We start from the raw sequence: 22,796 nt of genomic DNA, 5'->3' as shown, positions 1-22,796 counted from the left end.
GATCCATTCGCAGATCAACGTCACTTTTGTCCGCTTGCATCTTATAGGGTATAATAACCAGAAGACATTTTTGTGCTTGAGTTAATTTCTCTTATGAGAGAAAAGTTGATTGTTGCTAGTTAATTGATTACCCGAAATGCCCAAAAAGTTATGTTTACATCTTTTACAATATTGTCATATCATATTTGTCGAAAATAATAAACGCGTGGACTGTATCGTATAATTGTCTTTATTCTTATAAAAGCGGAAAGAGAAAAAATATATCAGTGTGCGTAGAAACGCAATAATGAAATTTATAAGTTTGCGGGGTGTTGCCAGTTTTGTTTGTATGACCCAACATCCTCCCGCCGGCGATAGATATCTTAGTCACATCCTCTGTACCTGTCGCTGTCATCAATGGGAAGAACCGCTAGTTTGACTATAGAACGCTGGAATACTCCAGTTGCAGTTTTTACAGAGACGACGCGTGTGTAGGCATCCTGGCCTGGATGTAGCTCGGTAACTCTCCCCATCTTCCATTGGAGTGGTGGGATGTTGTCCTCCTTCATTAGCACTAAATCACCTACACGTACATTGGTATGTTGCTTGTTCCATTTCTGTCGTTGTTGCAGTTGCGAAAGATAGTCTACGGACCAACGCTTCCAAAAATCCGAACGCATTTTCTGGATATGTTGCCATCTTGAAAGTGTGCCAGGTTTGATCGCATCGTATGACGGTTCTGGAATGGCGTTTATAGCACGTCCAGTCAATAAATGAGCAGGCGTGATGATCTTGAAGTCGGTCGGATCAGCTGTTTGTGCAATCAAAGGCCGAGAGTTTAGCATGCCCTCAATTTGCACCAAGAGCGTATGCCATTCTTCTTCCGTTAGTTTCGTTTCTCCCGCAGTACGTCTGATAAAATATTTCGTTGATTTAACTCCGGCCTCCCAGAGGCCTCCTACATGGGGTGAACGTGGCGGTATAAAATGCCAGCGAATTTCCCGTGGCATACGAAAATCTTCAATTGCATCGATTGTATGCTGCTGTCTTAGTAAAAGGTAAAGCTCGTGCAGCTCGGAACTAGCACCTGCGAAGTTAGTAGCGTTATCGCTAAACATATCTGACGGGAGCCCTCGTTGTCCAACAAATCTGTGTAAAGCCGCTATAAAACACTCGGTTGTGAGGTCGAATACAAGTTCAATATGGGTACATTTGGTAACCATACATATAAAAAGCGCAACATAACCTTTTGTGTAAACCGGTTTGCGAGGATGTCCCTTACGAATGTAAATTGGACCTGCGAAGTCGACACCAGTGCGCTCAAACGGACACGCTTGCGTAACCCTATACTTCGGCAAGTCACCCATGTAATAAATATTTGTATCGAATGGCTTTACTTTAAAGCATTGTATGCACTTGCGCAATTGACTTCGAATAACATTTCGACCGTTAAGAATCCAATACCTTTGTCGCAAAATGGAAAGCGTACCACTTGGTCCTACGTGAAGGTTTTCATTATGAATAGCTTCAATCAAAAGTTTCGTGACACGATGTTCAGCTGGTAAAATCGCAGGGCATCTTTGTTCGTAGGCGACGTTAGCATGTTTGATCCTTCCATTAACTCGAAGAATTCCAAAATCATCCAACCAAGGGTTTAAACTTTGCAGTCTTCCAACGTATTGATCACCAGAGGGATTTTTCTGACACTACTCGATTTGACGGATCTCTGAATATAAATGATGTTGCTGGAGTAAACGTATGATCAAATTCAACGACAACCGCAGCTCACTAACCGTTAAATGCTTTGTTTTTACTTCGTCGTTAGTCTGCTTCCTGGCGAATGACATAAGCCAGCACACGTTGTAATTTTCGAAACGAACTGAACCGCGGTAGTACTGGAAGTTCATCGTTCACGGACACAGCTAAAGAAGTGTGAAATTTGACCACTGTGCCACTATAATTTATAGCAGACAACAGCGGTATTGTCTTATCATTTATCTATTGGCATGAGCATTGGAGGCTCAATTATTCTTAACAATAAATCAGTCTTAAATTAGCTTACTGTAAAAGCGCATGCGTTTCACTGTCCGAGATCCGAAATTAACGGCCCCCAGATTCAGCTAAAAGGGTTGTTACAAAGCTGTAGACAGGATCTGAATCTCGGATTAACAGAGGAGATAACAATTTTGTAGTAAAATCGAAGTGGAAGCTGGTTAATATATCCTGTATGATGTCCACGTTTCATTAATTTCATACAGTGGTGATCGCTAGACAAAGGAGTGACCGTGACAGACAAAAGGTCTCTTGGGTTTGATTGCGCGGCTACTGTTTGTATGCTTAGTGTAGTACGCAGAACAAGAGAAGCCCTTAGTATTCACGAGACAATAAGAAGTCGGTGAATTGTGCAAAAGAAAATCGGGTCGTTCACGTGGTTCGGTTGGAGAGAAAATCCATCGCCGGGGATTTGTCTGTCGCGTGTAAGACATATCCACCGTCGGGGATTGATCTGAGTCGGATCGAAGTGTAGATATTTTCCATCGTCGGGGAATCTATCGAGTCGAAAAACATACCACACGGAAAACTCTACCGTCGGATAGTTGTTGATTAGCTGCAGTCCCCAGGCTGGGTTAGACCGTTGAGCGCCGGAGAAATTATCTAGTTTTTGCGCGTTGGGATGTACAATGTCTGATTCGGACACATTCGAGGAAGCAGCTAGTAAAGTGACGGACAGAAAAATCAAAGTGACGCTACAGAACAAAATGGAGAACGAGTTAAAAGCCCAAAATGAGGCATTAAAATTGCAAATCGAACAATTGCAGCTTTCCGGCGGTGGAGAGGGGACATCGACACCACGTCCGCCAAATTCGTATCGTTTGCCCGATATGCGTGAGTTAAGAGAATATGTTTCGGAATTCTATCCCAAGTCACCGACCTGTATGTCTGCCGAAGCATGGGTGAAAGCTATCGATGATACGGGAAATAGTTATGAGTGGACGGATAAAATAAAGCTTCATTGTGCTCGGTTAAACTTGGGCGGATGCGCAAAGCTTTGGTTTGAAGGCTGCCAGAACACCGTTACAGAGTGGGAAAAGTTCAAATCGGAAATTGTGAAAGGGTTTCCTGCTAAAAAGAACCCCGTTTATTACCATAACCTTATGTCGGCTCGTAGTTGGAAAACTGGAGAGATGATTGAAGAATATGTTTATGAGATGGTTGCCATGGGGCGCAACGGAGGCTTCACGGAAGATGTTATTGTGACATACATCATAAGCGGGCTGAAACAATTTCTTCAAAAATCCAGTTTGTCGATCGGGAAGACGGATACGGTGCAGAAACTGTTAGAGCAGCTACAATGGGTGAATAACGTTGAGTCGGTATCTTCTACTAGCCGCAGTGGGACCAACGGTCGTGAAAGACAAAGTACGAGTCTGAAAACAAACAGGATTGCCAATGAAGAACCTATTTGTTACCAGTGCAAAGAACCGGTACATGTGGTGAGGAAGTGTCCAAAGGTCAAATGTTTTCAATGTTCATTGGAAGGTCACTTGAAACGCGACTGCAAAGCTAATGTAGGATTCAAAAGTGAACAGAAGCGAGAGGTAAGAATTTCCACCGGTGGAACGAATTTGATGCGTATGGTGGACAAAAAGAGCCTGTTTCGAAAAACTGTAGAGTTAGCTGGAAAGCAATATGAAGCACTCATCGATTCGGGTGCGGATCGGTCGACCGTCTGGGAGAAATTAAAGAGCCAGATGGGGAAAATAAAATCGTGTAACTTTTGCTTCAAGGATTTGGAAAAAGCGATAAGGTGAAAGTGAAAGAAGTAGTCACGGCTAGGTTGATAGTGGATGGCATATCGCTAGATGTTTTGTTGGCGGTTGTTCCAGACTGGGCCCAAGATGTGCCAGTGATCCTGGGCAAAGACATCATTGAGCGCGACGAGATGATGATGATCAAGAAAAGAGGTGAAGTTCGATTCGAGTGGGATGAAGAGGTTCGAGGAAACGTATCGGATACATCATCGGAGGATGAAGTTCAGGTGGCTAACATCTACAAAATTGATTGGAGCGATCAAAAGGAAGAGATTCGGTGTGAGCAAGTGAACAGTGAAGGATCGGCTGAAAATACCCGAAAGCTGGTAAAAGTGATTCAGGAATATCGAGATTGTTTCGCGTTAAAAATGAGGGAGATGGGGAAAGCCAAATCATCGGAAATAAAAATCCAACTCGTCGATAAGGATCCAGTGTTTATTATACCGCAAAAGATGGAGTACGCTAAAGAAGCCGCATTAGCCGAGACAGTGAATGACCTGTTGGAGGCCGGCATCATCGAAGAGACCGAATCTCCGTTCAATAGTCGTGTGGTGTTAGTGCCGAAAAAAAACAAAGCATATCGAATGGCCATTGATTACCGTCTACTAAATTCGAAGACCGTAAAGGACAGATTTCCCATGCCGGATATAGAAACATGCCTAAACAAACTCGAAGGGTCGTGTGTGTTTATCGCGGTAGATTTATTCAGCGGACGCGGACGAAAACGCGGAATAGTGATTGTAGCCTATATCGACGATCTGATTGTAGCAGGACGAGAGGAAGAAGAAGTGCTGTCGAAATTTGTAATCCTATTAGATGTGGTGCGAGAGGAAGGGTTCACAATTAACTTGAAAAAGAGCTATTTCTTTATGCGCAAGGTGACTTTCCTCGGATTCAAAATTTCCGGCGAAGGGATACAGCCGGGAGCAGCAAAAACGGTTGCAGTTGCAGAAATCGCTCAGCCAAGAATAGTACATGAAGTTCGCCAATTTCTGGGGTTGGCTGGCTTTTTCCGGCGTTTTGTTAAAAATTTCAGTATTATAGCAGCACCGATGTACAGTCTTTTAAAGAAAGATGTGGAATTTAAATGGGGTGATCAGCAGCAGTTAGCGTTTGAAAACCTCAAGCAAATTCTTATCACGCGTCCGATACTGGCGTTATATGATCCAAAAGCTGACCTGGAACTTCATACGGATGCATCGAGTAGCGGTTTGGCAGGAGTTTTATTAATCAATCAAGAAGGTGGCTGGAAACCGCTTGGGTACTTCAGCAGAAAGACGAGTTCAAGTGAATCGAAGTACCACAGCTACGATCTCGAAGTCTTGGCGGTGGTGGCCAGCGTAGAACGGTTCCGGTTATATTTGCTCGGACGGTTCTTTGTCATACGAACTGATTGTTCGGCTGTTCGAGATACTTGTGCAAAACGCGAGATGGATGGGCGGATTGCTCGGTACTTCTTAAAGCTGCAAGAATACGATTTCCGTTTAGAGTATAGAAGCGGATGTCAGATAAAACATGCGGATGCGTTGAGCAGAAATCCGGTGGAAGAGTCCAGGGATGAGGAAACAGTGGTGGAAAATATGTTAACGATCGAAATGAGTAACAATGACTTTTTGGTCTCACTTCAAAGACAGGACCCGAAGCTCATTGACATTATAAATAAACTGGGTAGCGACCCATTATGCGATGAAGATCGGCAGGTAAATGAGTGTTATGTCATAGAAAACAATAGGCTTTATCGTCGGATTGAAGGGGCGAAACGATGGGTTGTTCCAGTCAGAGTTCGTTGGAGAATAGTAAAGAGTTTCCACGACGACCGTGGACATTTTGGCGAGAAGAAGGTGTTGAAAATAATTAAGGAGCAGTTTTGGATTCCTAATATGAGGAAGTATGTTCGAGGCTACCTTAAAGCATGCCCCAAGTGTGCTTTCATCAAGAGCAAAGTAGGTCGCTAGGAAGGTTTTTTGCACCCGATCCCGAAAACACCGATACCGTTTATTACCATTCACATGGACCATTTGGGGCCATTTATTCGCTCTAGCAAGGGCAATGAACATTTACTCGTGCTGATTTGTGCGTTTTCAAAGTTTGTGGTGATAAAAGCAGTTAAATTAACGCAGACTGGACCGGTACTGAGCCTGTTAGAGGAAATCGCGGCTACATTCGGATTTCCGGCAAGGTTAATCACAGACCGTGGGACAGCATTTACTTAAAATGCATTTGAAAAATACTGTCGCGATAATGGAGTTGAGCATGTGAGAGTAGCCGTTGGGACCCCACGTGGTAACGGTCAAGTCGAGCGAAGTAACAGAACCATTTTGGTGGCGTTGCGAGCCATGATCGACGAGGATGATCGCAAGTGGGATAATAATGTCAGGCAGATCCAGTGGGCGATTAATAATGCACCGAATTCAACAACTGGAGTTACACCTACATCGTTGGTTTTATCATTCAAGCCCAGAGACTACGTGTATAACGAGCTAATTATCGCGCTACATGACGGATCTGATAGCGCGGTACGCGACGCGGATAGTTATCGAACCCAAGCAGCAGCTTCGACGAGTCAACGACAGTGTTCACAGAAAAAGTATTTCGATCAACGAAGAAAAACAGCTGAGCGGTATAAGGTCAATGACCTGATATTGGTGAAGAAGGACCAGTTCATGCCCGGAAGTAGGAAATTAGAGCCTCGATATAAAGGACCTTTTATGGTAGCTGAAGTCCTAGACAACGATCGGTATCGGATTGAGGACATACCCGGAAGCGATAGACATGGAAGGCGTTTCCGCACGGTTTACTCAGCAGACAGAATAAAACGTTGGTGTTCTATTTCTGAATTGGACGAAATTGGCGGAGACGACGACGAAGGCTAACGGAGATCACATTCTGGAGGTTATTGGCGCAGTTGAATAAAAGTTGAATAAATTTTCTTATTGTTGTAAAATTACTAATCGGTGGATGATGAGGGCATTCTGGGTTATTCTGGGTGTCCAAGCTGTGAAATTTGACCACTGTGCCACTATAATTTATAGCAGACAACAGCGGTATTGTCTTATCATTTATCTATTGGCATGAGCATTGGAGGCTCAATTATTTTTAACAATAAATCAGTCTTAAATTAGCTTACTGTAGAAGCGCATGCGTTTCACTGTCCGAGATCCGAAATTAACGGCCCCCAGGTTCAGCTAAAAGGGTTGTTACAGAAGTGTATTTCAATTCAGGTAGCTCACCAGGCTCCTGCAGTTTCTCTTCCTTGTAGGGATTTTCTTTCAGGTATTCCAGTCCATACCACCATGTTGTGTTTCGAATCATCATTTCTGGATATAGACCTCTAGTTAAGAGATCTGCGGGATTGTTATTTGTTCGTACATATTTATAATCGTAAGTAGGTTAGCTCTAGCACCTCCGTAACTCGATTCGCGACGTATGCCTTCATAGCACGAGGATCCTTCTTCAGCCACCATAAAACAATTTGTGAGTCGGTCCAAAGCACCTTTTGACTAAACTCCAATTGCAGAGCCGTTTCAACTTGCTTCACTAGCCTTGCCATCAACCGAAAAGCGCACAGTTCAAGTTTTGGAATTGTTACACTGGATGCCAATCGTGTCTTACTGGTAAGTAAATGAACTGTGACGGTACCATCATTCAGGATGCTGCGTAGATAAACACAGGCGCCATATGCTTCCATTGATGCATCCGAAAACGCATGGAGTTCCAAAGAAATTCTATTAGAGGAAAAAACTAGCCTTGGCACTTCTAAATTGATCAATGATGGTAACGCATCTCGAAACTGATGCCAGCTGCGTATCTGTTCTTGCCGTAGCTCTTCGTCCCAAGGTATTTTTAATCTCCATAGTTGGCGCATGATAAATTTAGCAATTATAATTACCGGTGCGAGTAATCCTAACGGATCAAATATCTTTACAATCTCCGAAAGAATATAGCGCTTAGTAACGGGATGCTCGTTCGAGTAATGGGTTCGAGCCGAGAGCTCGTTGGAGGTGGACGTGCTGTCTGCATCGTCGTGTTTAGATGTGTCGTTAGTCGCGAAGACGGGGAATTAAAGTGCCGCTGTGGTATGCCAAGTGTTCGCGAAAACGTAATCTAAAATTTCGCGCGTTAAAGTGTTTTCGAAACGCGCCCCAAAATAGAATCAGAATGTTCTGATTTCTATCAAACGAAAGCTACCGCCATCAGTGCGGGGCTTTTTATTGTGTTCTCAGTGTGCTCCATATTGCCGCTAAAGGCAAATTCTGTTGTGTTAGTGCCTCTCGCATATCTCTCAATCAAGTGATCTTATATGGTCAAAAGCACCAAAAGTGCCGATAAAGTGTATTCAAAGGGCAAATTATTGAGTACTAATTTCAGGATACCAAAGCAAATAAATTTTTGCAGTGTTTTTCTGGTGGTCGAAATTAAATCAACAAGAGTAACAAATTTTGCGTGACGGAAATCGCAATGGTGTAGTATGGAACGGCGCGTCGGACGAATGCAAGCGAACGGTTCGCTTGTATCGGACGGTGTCTGACGAAGCGGCTCTTGCTGGCAGCTTTGTTAGTGGAGGGAAGTGCTTCAATTGTTATAACTGCCCATTTCTCCACGGCGCGCGGCAGTGAAACAATATTGCGTTCGAACTGAACAGAGAACGAAGAACGTGGATGTTCTAGTTCGATACGGTTCAGTTCGTGCGCTCTTTCATCTTATCAGCTGATTGACTATATTAACAGACATATTAGGGGTGTTCGCGTAGCGCTTGCTGTGTTGCGTAAACGGTGTATTCCGTGTGTGCACTGCCGCTATTCGCATTACAGTCCCAGTTTCTATGGAGTTGGAGCAGTTATGCGAGTAGCGGCAGTATATACATGCATGCGCAACGTAGCGGGCGCTACGTGAATACCCCTATTCTGTTTGCTATGTCTTTCAGTGATTTTGGGGGAAGAAGTGTAAATGCTGCTCAGCGGCGGATATCAACCTTGTAACAAGGTGGCAAAATTTCTTTTGCAACACCTTAAGTTAAATTGCAGTGTACTTGTCAGATTACTGACCAGTCGCTGCATACTTAAGGTTCAAACATGCATAATTGATTTGTGGGGATTCAAGGGCGGTTCTCATGCTCGGAATATGGGGGGTGTTCGGGGAAAGTTGTCATTTTGTACTTTGCATCTGTCAGAACACCATGATAAATTTTCGTGAACATATCTTTGGTTTTTGAGCGCGGAAACTGCTTTTGAAATTTCCTGGAGCTCATGATGCGTGTTTGAACCTTAATTATCACACGGCTATCATTCAGCTTGCTGAATCTTTTATTGTGTTTTATGTGAATCCAGCTACGGTACACGTAGTTGTATCACCGTATCACGTAATTTGCAACTGTCTTGCAGTAGTACAATTACGTCAGAAGATCTTCGGATCTTACATCTTAAATGAATCAAATTTCAGGAAACTGACATTGCGAGACATTTTGATGTTTCTTACCGAAACCGGTATTGAGCTAATGTGCTCTTATTTATCATGTGTATACCCCCCAGGGGGTGTACTATTGATAATATAACTACCAAGGATTACAGCACCCCCTCGGGGGTACAGTAATCACTAGGTATCTATGTGTTTTTGTGTTTGTAAAATCCTCTATCCACCCCTTCCTATTCCTTCTGTTTTCCTTCCCGTCCTCATCAGGTAAATGATGACACGGGCAAGATGGGCAAGGTACAAATCTTCCACACGATTGTGAAGAACGTGCTGCTCGAGCCACAAATGCTGATACCTGAACGGGATGCTCGTGGTCAGAGTGATTAATTTGAAATAAAAACGTCTCTTTGCTAGGGTTCCATAGCATACCTAATGTTTTAATTACGTTGTTGGTACCTTGTTGTTTCAATGCCATCTGATTTTCTCGAATCGAAAACGGTGCGTAACTTCGTAGTAGATGACGTGGGCTTAAGAATGGCGTGATGTGGTAAAAAGTATCCCGTTAAAACATCTTCAGATGGATCGATGACTCGACAGTGGCCAAGCGTGATGTATTCTTGAATAAATGCACAATAAGCTGTTTTGAGATCAGGATCCTTAGCAAGCTTTTTCTTCAGGTAAGCGAATCTCTGCAGCGCGTGTTGTTTGGAATCACCAAGTTGATTCACCTTTTCACGAAACGGCAACTTAACTACATATCTTCCGTAAGCAACTCTGGTATGAGTTCGATTGTAGAATTCCTCGCACATTGCTTCCTCTGACTGCAGTGTTGTATCAGTAGGTACCTCTTCACATTCCCAAAATTTTTGTATAAGTACATCAAGGTCTGCTTCTTGTGATGCAACATGACACTGCATGACTTTGTATGTCCAGCTTGAAGAGTCAACTAACCCTCCGACTACCCATCCAAATGATGTCTCCTGTAGATAAGGCAAATTCTCTGCAAGTTTTACCTTACCTGTCTTCAGTAGTTCGAAAAAGTGTCCGATACCGACTAGCATGTCTACTCGTTGCGGGCGATAAAATCCAGGATCCGCTAGAAAAAGACCAGTAGGCATCGGCCAAGATGACGAGTCAATTTAATTCGCAGGTACAATCCCTGTGATTCGATTCATCACCATACACTCGATGGTACGTGTGGATTTATCACTCCGAGATTGCACTTCCATTTGCACTAACATTGTTACCTTCGTTTCTGTGCCGTCAATTCCTATGATTTTTACATCTACGGGATGTCGCCTTAGTTGTAGTAGAGTGGCTATTTTTTCGGTTACTACTTGTGATCCACAATCAAGCAGCACCCGACAAGGTTGTGCTGCTCCGCTGTTGTCAAAAGCATTCACAATTGCAGTACATCCCCAGTCGCACACTTTTGTCATTTCTGGTTGCTGCAACCTATTTATGATTGAATTTAGTCATTAATCGGTTACCACAACTAGTAACCACAATAACAACTGTGCTAGTAGGGATAGCAAGGCCCGTTGTTGATAGACCGTACATGACGCGATGATTGACGACTGCGTAGAGGCATCGTTGTTTGTAGTAGTAAAGCTTTCCGATTGCACTTGAGGCGACGAAGTAAGTTGCTTACGCAATCCTTCTGTAGGTGTGTTTGAAGTAGTATTCAAATGCAATGTTGAGTGGTGCCGCCTTCTACAGTATTTGCATGACATTGTAGACGTGCATCGAGATGTGATGTGTCCTTTTCGTAAGCAATTGTAGCAAACTCCGTTAGCTTTTGCTTTCTCGTAGCGTTCGTGACCTGAAAGCTTCAAAAAGTCTTCGCATTGGTGGTTGGGATGAGCTTGCCCACAAAACGTACACTTTATTTCGACCGATGCTGCCAATGTTGACATCTTCAATGGAGGAATTTTGGCAGTTGTGCCAGAACCAAATGTTTTCTTTTGCTTTGACGAAACCAACGTTGGGCAAACCCGCTCTAACACTTGGCAACGGGTAGTCAAAAACGAAATCGTATCAGCGGAATATCACGTATAATCGCAGGAATATCACCGTGTTTAATACTGCTTTCCCAAAGCTTGCGAGTATCCATGTCCAACCGAGACGCAAGGATGTCGGCGACCAGAATATCAGATAGACCAATCAGCTCATAGTTGAGAAATTTAAGCGCTTCGACATGACGCTTGCATTCATCCACTAAATTCCGCAGCTGTTTTGCATTCTCGCTATCCATCGGCTTTAGATTTAAAAGACTACTGACGTGAATACCAACAATTTTCCTCCTGTCCTCATATCACTGTGTAAGAAATTCCCAGGCTGCTGCAAAATTGTTGTCGTTTATTGTTTGTTGGTTGATTACTCCTATAGCCTCTCCTATTAAACATTTGTCCAAGTGGTAGAGTTTCGTTGCATCGGATTGGCCGGGGTACTTGCTCATCACGTCTGTAAAAATGGCCTTCAATTTGAACCAATTCTCCGGTTTTCCGTCGAATACAGGTAATGGTGTGTGAAGAAATGATGTCTGTCGTGGCTGTGGAGCAGCTGCCATGTTGACATGCGGAGCTCCGTCTAACGGATTTGCTTCCTGCTTCATTCGCTCAAGTAACCTGCACACACACGATCTCACATCATTGTACAACTCTTCGAACTCGATGTATTTCCCTTCCTGTTCGTCGGCATTTCCCGGCACCAGCGCGTAGATTTTATTCTGGAACGCGTTGAACTCTTCGTATGCGGCGTCAATTGTTTTCATATAAATGCGTAGTAGAAATTCATCTGCTGCTATTCCTTCCTGTACGTTTCGTTGTATTGCATTTTTAATGCGCGTAAGTTTTCCTTTCACTGTGCCTCGTTGATGCACTAGAACCTGAAGCTCGTCCGCCATCTTCTTTTTTTGTTTCTTCTCGGCTTGGAGTCGTCTCTGCTCCCCAACTGGTGTACTGTATAATTCCGGCTCAACTTCACTCCTTCTCGCGGGTGTCGATAACATTTAGACTGCTAAACGATCGTACTTTCCAAAATTACTTCTTCCGAGATTAAAAACATTGATTATCCGGCGATACGGGACTAAAATGTCGAGAATAATAAACGCGTGGACTGTATCGTATAATTGTCTTTATTCTTATAAAAGCGGAAAGAGAAAAAATATATCAGTGTGCGTAGAAACGCAATAATGAAATTGATAAGTTTGCGGGGTGTTGCCAGTTTTGTTTGTATGACCCAACAATATTGTTAAGCTGTATTTTTCACATTAATCTTACAAACAGAATCTGTTACAAGAATTCTAACGTATTTACATGGAGAAGATTTGCAAAATGTGACATTTTTTGCATTGTAAATCGTTTAATAGATTTTGCTAAAAATACAATGCTAAGTCGCTTAGAACACTATGCACCATATTCGTGCTAATTTTGTTTAAATTGTAGCTTATAGTGCCGGCAAGGATCAGATCAGTTCAAACTTGTGCTCGTTTGCTCAGAACGACAATGTTAAAAATTGGTAAAGCTGCTAAATTCCCAGATTTTAAAGTTTAGATGTCAAAAACTGCAAGGTATACAGCCCTACGGGTTGTAAGAAAGGTTGACGTAGGACTACATCAGATCATCAGATCAAAGACTAATGTAAACTGCATTTCTGGCATATGTATGTTTATAAGAATCTGTGAGTGCCATTGTTTAAGTGAATGTTTAAAAGAGAAGAACAAAATATTCAGATTCAATTCTTAATTTAATGCAATGCTGACTTTGAAAATGCGTGGACGGGGGTTCATAACTACAATGCCTGCAAGCTTTGAGGCATAGAAATTTCTTTTAAAAATCACTTGTGTGCATTATAAAGGTTAAAATGGTAATGAATTATCCTCCTACCACAGGGGTGAGGGGTCTCAAAGCATCATAAAATAAATAAATTCAAAATAATTCATGCCTCCAAAAAACCCCACACGCCAAATTTGGTGCCATTTGCTTGTTTAGTTCGCGAGTTATGAAGAAATTTGTATTTCATTTGTATGGGATCTCCCCTTCTTAAAGAAAGCAAAGGTTCTAATCCATCATAGAAAAAATTCCCCCCCCCCCCCTGTTAAAAGACGGGTGGGTCTCATTATACCATAGAAAAAATTCCTGCTTTCTAAAACCCCCACATGCCAAATTTGGTTTCATTTGCTTGATTAGTTCTAGAGTTATGAGAAAATTTTTATTTCATTTGTATGGGAGCCCTCCTTCTTAGAAGAAGAAGGGGTCTCAGTACACCATAGAAAAACATCTTACCTCCAAAAACTCTCACAAGCCAATTTTGGTTCCTTTTGCTCGAATAGTTCTCGAGTTATGAGGAAATTTGAATATTATTGGTATGGGGGCCCCCTCCTAAAGAGGGGAGGGGTCTTAATTTACCAAAGAAAAAATTCTTGCCTTCTGAAACCCCTATATTTCAAATTTGGTTCCATTTGCTTGATTAGTTCTCGAGTTTTGAGAAAATTTGTGTTTCATTTGTAGGAGCCCCCCCTCCCCTCGTACGCCCCCCTTAAAATTGCTCTCTTACCCCCCTTATTGCAGGTCATTTTATCTATCCAACGACATATAAATTGTTCAGTTTCGTTCAGTAGTTTAGTAGTTATTAGCATTTGAAATCTTTCATTCAAACGTTACACTTCTATTTTCGTTTTCATAAAGTGCTACCCAGTACCAGTATAGTAAACAAAGACGTAGTCCTACGTGAAAAGGTGTCAGGTATCAGGTATCAGCATCTTTGGCTCGAGCAGCACGTTCCTCACAATCATGTGGAAGATTTGTGCCTTGCCCATCTTGCCCGTGTCATCATTTACCTGATGAGGACGGGAAGGAAAACAGGAGGAATAGGAAGGGGTGGATGAGGAATTTGGACAAACACAAACATATATATATATACCGAGAGATTTTTGTACCCCCGAGGGGATACTGCAATCCTTGGTAGTTAACTTATCAAAAGTACACCCCCTGGGTATACTCATGATAAATAAGAGCTTATAGCTCAATACCGCTTTCGGTAAGGAACATCAAAATGTCTCGTAATTTTAGTTTCCTAAAATCCGATTCATTTAAGACGTAGGATCCAAAGATCCTATGACGCAATTGTGCTACTGCAGGACAGTTGTAAATTACGTGATATGGTGTACCGTAGTCGGATTCACATAAATTATAATGAAACGATTCAGCTCGCTGAATCGTAGCCATATGTTAATTTAGTCTGCAGTGACCAGTCAGTGATCTGACAAGAATACTGCAATTTACCTTTGAGTGTTGCAAAAGAAATTTCGCAACCTTCTCACAAGGCTTAACAATGAAACTTTTCGTTTGACGACAAGTTTCAAGATTTTCCCAATAACGTACATGTTCAGATGAAAACCAAGATCGAATCTTTTGTTTTATCCAACATGCCGCAATTGGTAAAGCAGGTTCCGGTCCTAAAACCGACTTTTCTGCTCCAGATCTTGCTAGTTCATCAGTCCATTCATTTCCGGTTATACCAGAATGGCCAGGAACCCAAACCAGATGAACGGCATTTAGAATGCTTAGTTCTTCTAATTGGGTGTGGCAGGCGATGACTGTTTTAGATTTAGAATTTGCCGCACAAAGGGCTTTTATAGCGGCTTGACTGTCAGAACAGAAGTAGATAATCTTGCCTATCAGTTCTTTCTGAAGTGCAAACTGAGCTCCGCACATAATTGCAAAGATTTTAGCTTGAAAAACGGTGCAGTAACTACCCAACGAATAGGATTCCTCCAATTCCAGCTCACGGCAGTAAACACCAGCACCCGCGCGACCTTCGTACAAGGAACTATCGGTATAACAGACCACATAGTCGGAAATTTTCCTTTCCATGTAGCCTGACATCCAATCCTCTCTAGGAGGAAAGTCACTTGAGAAAATCCTATACGGGAAAGTACGCATGAGCGTTACATCGCTAGGAGCAAGGGCAAACTTGTCCTCAGCAACAATTTGCGACCACAATCGAGTATGGCCAGTGGAACCGTCCACAGACTGCCAAAGGCCAATCGCGTGTAGTCGATAAGCACATATTAGTGCCTCTTGCTTCAGGTGGAAGTGTAGAGGTTTAATATTGAAAATAGTTTCTAGGGCGGCAGTAGGAGTTGTAGTAAATGCACCAGACATTGCCATTAAACACATCCTTTGAAGATGGTTTAGCTTTGTCTGGACAGTCACAACTTCCCCTCTCTGCCACCATACAAGACAACCATACGCCAGTATTGGTCTGACAATGACCGTGTATAACCAGTGTATGTATTTGGGTTTAAGCCCCCAAGAGTTGCCAATTGCTCGTCTACATTGCCCAAAGGCCATGCACGCTTTTTTAATTCGGAAATCAATATTTGTGGACCAGTCAAGCTTGGAGTTGAGAATCAACCCCACGTACTTCACTTCGTTCACAACATCAACATCCGAATCGTAAAAGCGCAGAGCGCGAGCTCCATTGGTATTTCTACGTCTTGAAAATAAGACGATAGATGTTTTGCTCGGATTTACCGAAAGTGCAGTTTCTTGGCACCACGTTTCCACGACGCGTAGTGCCTGCTGCATTAAGTCAAATAATGTGCTTATGCACTTTCCAACTACTAGGATGAGATAGTCATCCGCAAAACCATATGACGGATAGCCTAGACCATTGAGTTTCCTCAATAGGCCGTCCGCCACAAGGTTCCATAAAAGAGGCGAGAGAACGCCACCTTGTGGACATCCACAAACACTTTGCTTCCAAATGCTTGCTCGCCGTAAGGACGAAAAAAGCAATCGGTTACTAAGCATTTGTTCTATCCACTTTATGATTATTGAAGGCACATTATGATAACGAGCAGCCTCCAAAATGTAAGCGAAAGATACGTTATCAAACGCGCCTTCAATATCCAAAAAAGTTCCTAAGCAAGATTCCTTTTGTGAAAAAGCAACCTCAATTTTATCCACCACATCATGTAATAAAGTGGTTGTAGACTTGCCACTTTGATAAGCATGCTGTGCTGAATGAAGAGGAACTTCTACTAAGCTTGTTTCGCGGATGTGGTGATCAACAATTCGCTCAAGTGATTTAAGCAAGAAAGACGTTAGACTGATTGATCTAAAACTTTTTGCTTGCTCGTATGTCGCGCGTCCACCTTTAGGAATAAACTTAATGGTTATTTCACGCCATTGAGTTGGGATGTACCCAATAGCAATACTACACACAAACATCCTTCTCAGAATGTGTTTGAAGTACTTGAATCCTTTTTGCAGTAGAATAGGGTATATTTCATCTGTTCCAGGAGATTTGTATGGAGAGAAGCTGTTCACGGCCCACTCAATCGCTTCAGTTGTGACAAGTCTCCGAGCAAAAGCCCATGAGTCTAAGCCACCTAAAACGATTTCTGGATCGTTTCGAACTTCAGGTTCCACACAGCCCGGAAAGTGACTATAAAAGAGACATTCCAGGATTTCATTGTCATTCGAACAGTATTCACCGTTCAAACTTCGAATGTTATTAACCTGATAATCTTTCGATTTTGACAGTATTTTATTAAGTCGACTTGCCCCGCCGAAACTGAAAACGTTGCCACAGAACCTGTGCCAGCTCGTGCGTGCTGAAGATCGTAGAGCCTTTGCATAGGCTTTCCGGGCCTGCTTGAAAGGCTCCACGCCAACCCTCCGACGTCTATTCCAGGCTCTCCTGGATCGTTTCTTTAGTTCCGCGAGATGAGAGTTCCACCACGGTGTTCCTCTAGTCGTTTTAATAGTTTTTAGCGGGCAAGCTACTTCAAAAGCTTCCGCAATAAAAGATGTTGTGACATCTACAGCCACATCCAAGTCGATCGATGACTCAATCGTCGGTTCGAATCCTTGAAATTTCGTCGCCAGTTCCTCCTCAAAGAGTTCCCAGTCAGAAAATCTCGGATTGCGAAATGTTGCAGCGTTCAAGACACCCAAATTATCAAAATATATAAAGCAATGATCAGATATTGGTGTCTCATTTGAAACATGCCATTGTACCAACTCATGACTGATCCTGTTAGAGCAGAGTGTTATATCTAACACTTCCTCTCTACCAGCTCGTATGAAAGTTGGACAATTGCCAATGTTGAGTATTCCAAGGTTGGTACTACTCAAATATTCCATCAAATTAGAGCCTCTCAGATTGATATCCGAGCTGCCCCAAATGATGTGATGAGCATTGGCATCACTGCCTACAATGAGCGGAAGCCCATTAGATTGGCAGTATCTCACCACATTTCTGAAATCGTCGCTGGGAGCCGGTTCATCGTGTGGTAAGTATGCAGAACAGTAGACATAGCGCCTATGGACATCATCCACGACGAGTTCTACTGTGACTGCACAAATATCTCGAGTAGTCAACTCAGAGATAAGGCATGCACTAATTGACCTATGCAACAATATGCATGCCCTGGGCATCAAACGAGGATTTGTCATACCAGTTTTGCTGGAAACAGCAAAGTTCTGGTTTCCAATATCCGTCGAATGAAAGTACCCCTTGCGAAAATATGGCTCCTGAACCAATGCGATGGTGACAGAGCCATTAAAAAGTTTTTCGCATAAATACAAATTTGCTGCCCATTTGTGTTGAAGATTTATTTGTGCGACTCTAACTATTTGACTAGCGGAGTATATGCACAAACAATCTCCAACACAGATCAGACAGCAAATTGTAAGCGAAGCCAATTAAGTTGGCCAGAACGCACTTGGCGTAAAACCCATAAGGGAAATTGGGCAGGACTACTATGCTGTTCCCACGAAACGCAAGGGACAACAAAGATCGACCGTACCAGAGCCCCGCAGGGCACAGTAGGGGCAAGATACCCAAAGCACTCCGTTCGCGACTGGCATGTTTTCACCCCTCCAGCCATTCAGTCATCGGCACGGAGATAGACCTTGACTTAGGGGCACCTGATTTGTCGACTCCCGGCAGGATCAGGTCTCGTGGCTCAATTTTTGCCCAAACGTACAATTCGGCACCGACCGCCAAAGGGCCTAAGTGCAGATGGTGTAAAACAGACCGATTAAGAGTCTCTCTCTCTCTCTGTGCTAAGCCAGCTGAGAAAATAAGTCTCTCCTGGTGTGCTCACACCCCGCAGCCGCGCCCTCCGAAAATCCTGCGCCGAACTGCATGATTAGATAGCCGGAAACCACACGGCGAGTGTTCCACCTTCTCTGTCTGCATACGACAACCAAAGTTGCGTACCACCAGGTGCGCAACTTTGGCTACCGTACCCCAGCCGGCACCTCGTGGAGGTAGAGATAGGACTTAGAAAACAGAGGTGATATATTTGCACATGTTCACTCATTTGCCAGCCTAATTTGAAAATTATTGGTATGGGGGCCCCCTCCTAAAGAGGGGAGGGGTCTTAATTTACCAAAGAAAAAATTCTTGCCTTCTGATGCCCCTATATTTCAAATTTGGTTCCATTTGCTTGATTAGTTCTAGAGTGTTGAGGAAATATGTTTTCATTTGTACGGGAGCCCCCCCTCTTAGAAGGAGAAGAGGTCTTAGTACACCGTAGAAAATTAATCCTGGCTTCTGAAACCCCCACATGCCAAATTTGGTTCCATTTGCTTGATTAGTTCTCGAGTTTTGAGAAAATTTGTGTTTCATTTCTTACCCCCCTTATTGTTGGTCTTTTATCTATCCAACGACATATAAATTGTTCAGTTTCGTTCAGTAGTTTAATAGTTATTAGCATTTGAAATCTTTCATTCAAACGTTACACTTCTATTTTCGTTTTCATAAAGTGCTACCCAGTCCCAGTATAGTAAACAAAGACGTAGTCCTACGTGAAAAGGTGTCACTTGAATGCACAGTGTGCAACAAATTGTGCAATGAATGTACCGCAATTGTGATTAATGAGCTGAATTATGTAAGACATCGTTCCCTGGAATTGATGTGATCAACTGCTGTATGAATGGCATCAAAAAAGAGCTTGCACAAACCAATGAATGCATTAAACGTGTTTCTGATAAAATGCTATCCGTTGCATCCCCATCCGTTGCAATTTCAGTGCAGTGCATTCGCCGGATGCTACCCCGAAGCTACCAAAAGTAACGAAAAAATTGTATGGTGGAACTCGGATAATATTAATATTGCTATCGAAACAGTGCCTAAGCCAGCTGAAAAATTTTGGCTGTATCTTTCGCGCATTGCCTCGTACGTCTCTGAAGCTGAAGTTTGTACACTTGTTGAGTCATGTATGCCTGGCGCTCATTCCGTTGTTAAGAAATTGATTAAAAAAGATGCCGATTTGAACTCGTTTGCCTTTGTGTCATTCAAAGTCGGTGTTGATTTAAATCTAAAGGAGCTTTCGCTGGATCCATCTACCTGACCTAAGGGAATTTACTTTCGTGCCTTCGAAGAACGCGGAACTGTATCCCGGGATTTTTGGCTTCCCAGTGCGAACGAACTTCCGCGAACCGATCCTTCAGTACCAGCCCAGGACACCGCTACCCCTCGTCAGACAGCCTAAATTTGAATGGTCATCCATCGTTGGACTATGGGGGCCACCGGGCCCCCAATCCAGTTAAGTTAAGGGGAAACCGAAAGTGGCTCAAAGATGGCTGGGTAAATGGCTACCATTCGAAGCATGTATTGTTTTGCGCCTTAAAAATGCGTCTGTATTGGCAGAGCACGCTTTCGCCACGTAATCAGTGCTTCCAGCGCTGTTACAATTTCCCAAAACTTGTAATTCAATTTATCGATCTGCTATGTATCAATAAACGCTCAGCAAAACATAATTGCTAATGGAAAATAAATTTTACTGATCATATCGATCATTACGTGTTCATAAAAGCGACCAATGTATAATTTGGAATTAGTTAATAGATATTTGGTTGCGCACATATTTCGTTGAAGTAGCGATTTCCGAAAAAGCAGCAACACAGTATCAAACTTTCGTCACATCAATGAGCTTTTAAAGAGCTTTCAACTTTCGCCGCATCAATGAGCTTAGAGTGAAGTAAACAAACAAAACGCAAAAGCAGGAATCAAAAACGCAATCCGATGCAAGCGGATTAATTAAACATCCTAGTGATCCTACGCATTATTCAGTTACTGCTGTTAATTTTGATTGAATCGGAATGCCTTGATAAAGAAAACAAACCCTTTTTTGGGATGTTTGTAGTTAGTGCGGTTGGCTGCGGATCAGCTGTTTATGTTTGCAAGTTCCGCTATTTGACATGTATTACCAATACTAATGCAATATTCAAATAAACGTTTAGGTTTTTAACGAACACATGAGATGCACAGTACAGTGTTTGTCGCACTAACACAATAATGTTAGCCACTTTCGGTTCCGCCTTAATGCCTTCTAGTAATTCGCAAAAAGATTATTCTGTTCCTTTCTGCCATAGCTCTTAATTCGGCGACACCGCAGCGCATGATGATGTGCCTCAGCTAAGAGTTTCTGTTCCTGAGCCTGTCCTTCTGTTTTATCAGAACACTAGGGGTCTCCGCAGCAAGATAACCGAATTCAGCTTGGCAGTGTCGGATTCTTCATATGATTGTATTGTTTTAACTGAAACATGGCTTGATTCTCAAATTATCTCAAATCAGCTGTTTGGCGAGGACTATACTGTTTTTCGCACTGATCGCTGCCCAACCAACAGCAACAAGTCATCTGGCGGTGGTGTGCTAATTGCAGTTCGGCGTAATTGGTCGTCCACGTTATTAACGAATGCAATTGATGAGTTACTGGAGCAATTATGGATAACGGTTTCTACAGGAACTACAAAGTTAGCGATCGGTGTTATTTATGTTCCTCCTAACTTACGCAATGATGCTGAAGTGATCCAACGGCATATTTCAACGATTAATAAGGTAAACGATTCTCTCGGTCCCAGTGATGATCTTTTACTGTTTGGCGACTACAACCGTGCTGGTCTAACCTGGAAGCTACATGATATCAACAGATATTTGATTGTCAACACTCTGCATTCTCATATTAACTCTGGCAGTTCTTGCCTTCTAGACGGCGTTGCCTTAAATGGCCTCTACCAGGTCAACCCAGTGCTCAATCATAATGGCAGGCTTTTGGATCTAATTTTTGTTAACAGTCATGCTCTGCCAGCCTGCTCAGTGACCACTGCAGTTGATGAGTTTTGCAATATTGATCCTCATCATCCTCCCGTTATGATTAGATATGACAAGCCTATCAGTTCGCTATTTAATGATGAATTTGACTCTAATGCGTACGATTTTCGACGAGGTGATTTCGATGCAATAAATGTGGCTTTACGCAATGCTGATTGGTCCTTTTTAACCAGCTATACTGATGTTGATGATGCAGTTGCTAGCTTTATTGTCAAAATTCATGAGCTTATATTGCAGCATGTCCCCCGAGTACGACCGCGCTGTAAGCCAGTATGGGGAAACCGCGAACTAAACCGTCTAAAACGCCAGAAAAATCGTTGCCTTCGTGCTTACCACTCATCCAGTAGTGCACGCAATCGTCAAAATTTCAAATTGGCTAGTCAAAACCCGATTTAATCCATCTAGTGGTGAAAGGAACCTTTATTTTACGGTCTTCCTTACTATTTGAGATAGAAACCGACACGTCTTCGGAGTATAACCCATCTATTGGTTAACGTTGCGTAGTGCGTTGGTTTACATAAAATTTTTGAAAATTGAATAAGTTTACAAAATTTGAACAAAATGGGAACACTTTAAAATTGTGGATAAGTAAGGATAAGTAAGTTGTTATTAATCTGAGTGCAAATAAAAGTAAGTTGTAAGAGCAAATATTATTCTTTAACATATACATTGCGTAGTAAAGGTCTAGTTTATAGATTTTTGAACTATGCATAATTTCCTGTAATGCCTATTTGATTCACACCAATAAAGTTTTCTAGAATAAATTTCATCAATTTTTATTAACCTTCGGTTACTCACGCTGTTGTATTTTGTATAACACGTGTAGGTTTTTGAACGCCATATTGTTATATAGTTACAAATCATTGTGTAACTAACGTATATTCTTCAATAAACTTGTTATGAGCCAAATGTCATAATTATTCAATGCATTAATACCTTAAGTGAAAATCGGACAACCGGTGGAAACTAGGGTCGTATGCGGACAGAGAAGGGGGCACTAATGCGAAAGCTGAAGTGTAAACTCTCCGCCTGCAGGACGGTTCTCTTGACTCCCAGGAACCAAAGCAGAGGGTCCAAAGCCCCTAAAGGAGATGGTTGTAATAGCTGTTATCTATGGCTATTACGTAAAAATTTGAATGGATAAACCCCTAATCCAAGGTGTGACGCGACCCGTGCCGAGGGATGAATGGTGGAGGGGGTTTTATAAATTCTCTCGCCGCAACGGAGCCTGTGGAGTACCAGGGCGCCCTCCACAGCAATTTGCCCTTGCTGCATCAAGCCGGTCACTGATGCAGTGGACGATTTCTTACCGTGCAAGCTCGCTCTGCCGAAAAACAAAGAAACGAATGAGGCGGAGAGGAGAGTAGTGGAGGAGCAGGACTTGAACGATGCGCTAGCAGAGGTTCAGTCCTGATCCTCGTCTATCTTCAACACGTCGAATCGTTGTGAGTCGACAAACGA

At 42.7% G+C, this 22,796-nt stretch overlaps 2 protein-coding genes across 2 annotated transcripts in view; both read right to left on the bottom strand.

The window, feature by feature from the left end:
* Window positions 1-362: 362 nt before the first annotated feature.
* On the bottom strand, window positions 363-1,097 carry LOC128740061 (uncharacterized). The gene has a single exon (XM_053835570.1). The coding sequence runs from the start codon at window positions 1,095-1,097 to the stop codon at window positions 363-365; it is 735 nt and encodes a 244-aa protein (XP_053691545.1).
* A 5,807-nt stretch (window positions 1,098-6,904) lies between these two features.
* Window positions 6,905-22,796, bottom strand: part of LOC128740060 (uncharacterized) — a 34,426-nt gene continuing 18,534 nt past the window's right edge. Inside the window, exon 4 of the mRNA XM_053835569.1 lies at window positions 6,905-6,976. Coding sequence (XP_053691544.1) covers window positions 6,905-6,976 — 72 coding nt within the window. The remainder of the gene's footprint in view (window positions 6,977-22,796) is intronic.

The sequence above is a fragment of the Sabethes cyaneus genome, chromosome 3 (genome assembly GCF_943734655.1).
Source record: "Sabethes cyaneus chromosome 3, idSabCyanKW18_F2, whole genome shotgun sequence".
Taxonomy (NCBI): domain Eukaryota; kingdom Metazoa; phylum Arthropoda; class Insecta; order Diptera; family Culicidae; genus Sabethes; species Sabethes cyaneus.
The sequence above is the reverse complement of the archived record's forward strand: the minus strand, read 5'-3'. Positions and strand labels throughout refer to the sequence as shown.

Bases quoted from the DNA above. Each gene is read 5' to 3' on its own strand.
- LOC128740061 (XM_053835570.1), bottom strand. From the start codon at position 1,097: ATGTTTAGCGATAACGCTACTAACTTCGCAGGTGCTAGTTCCGAGCTG.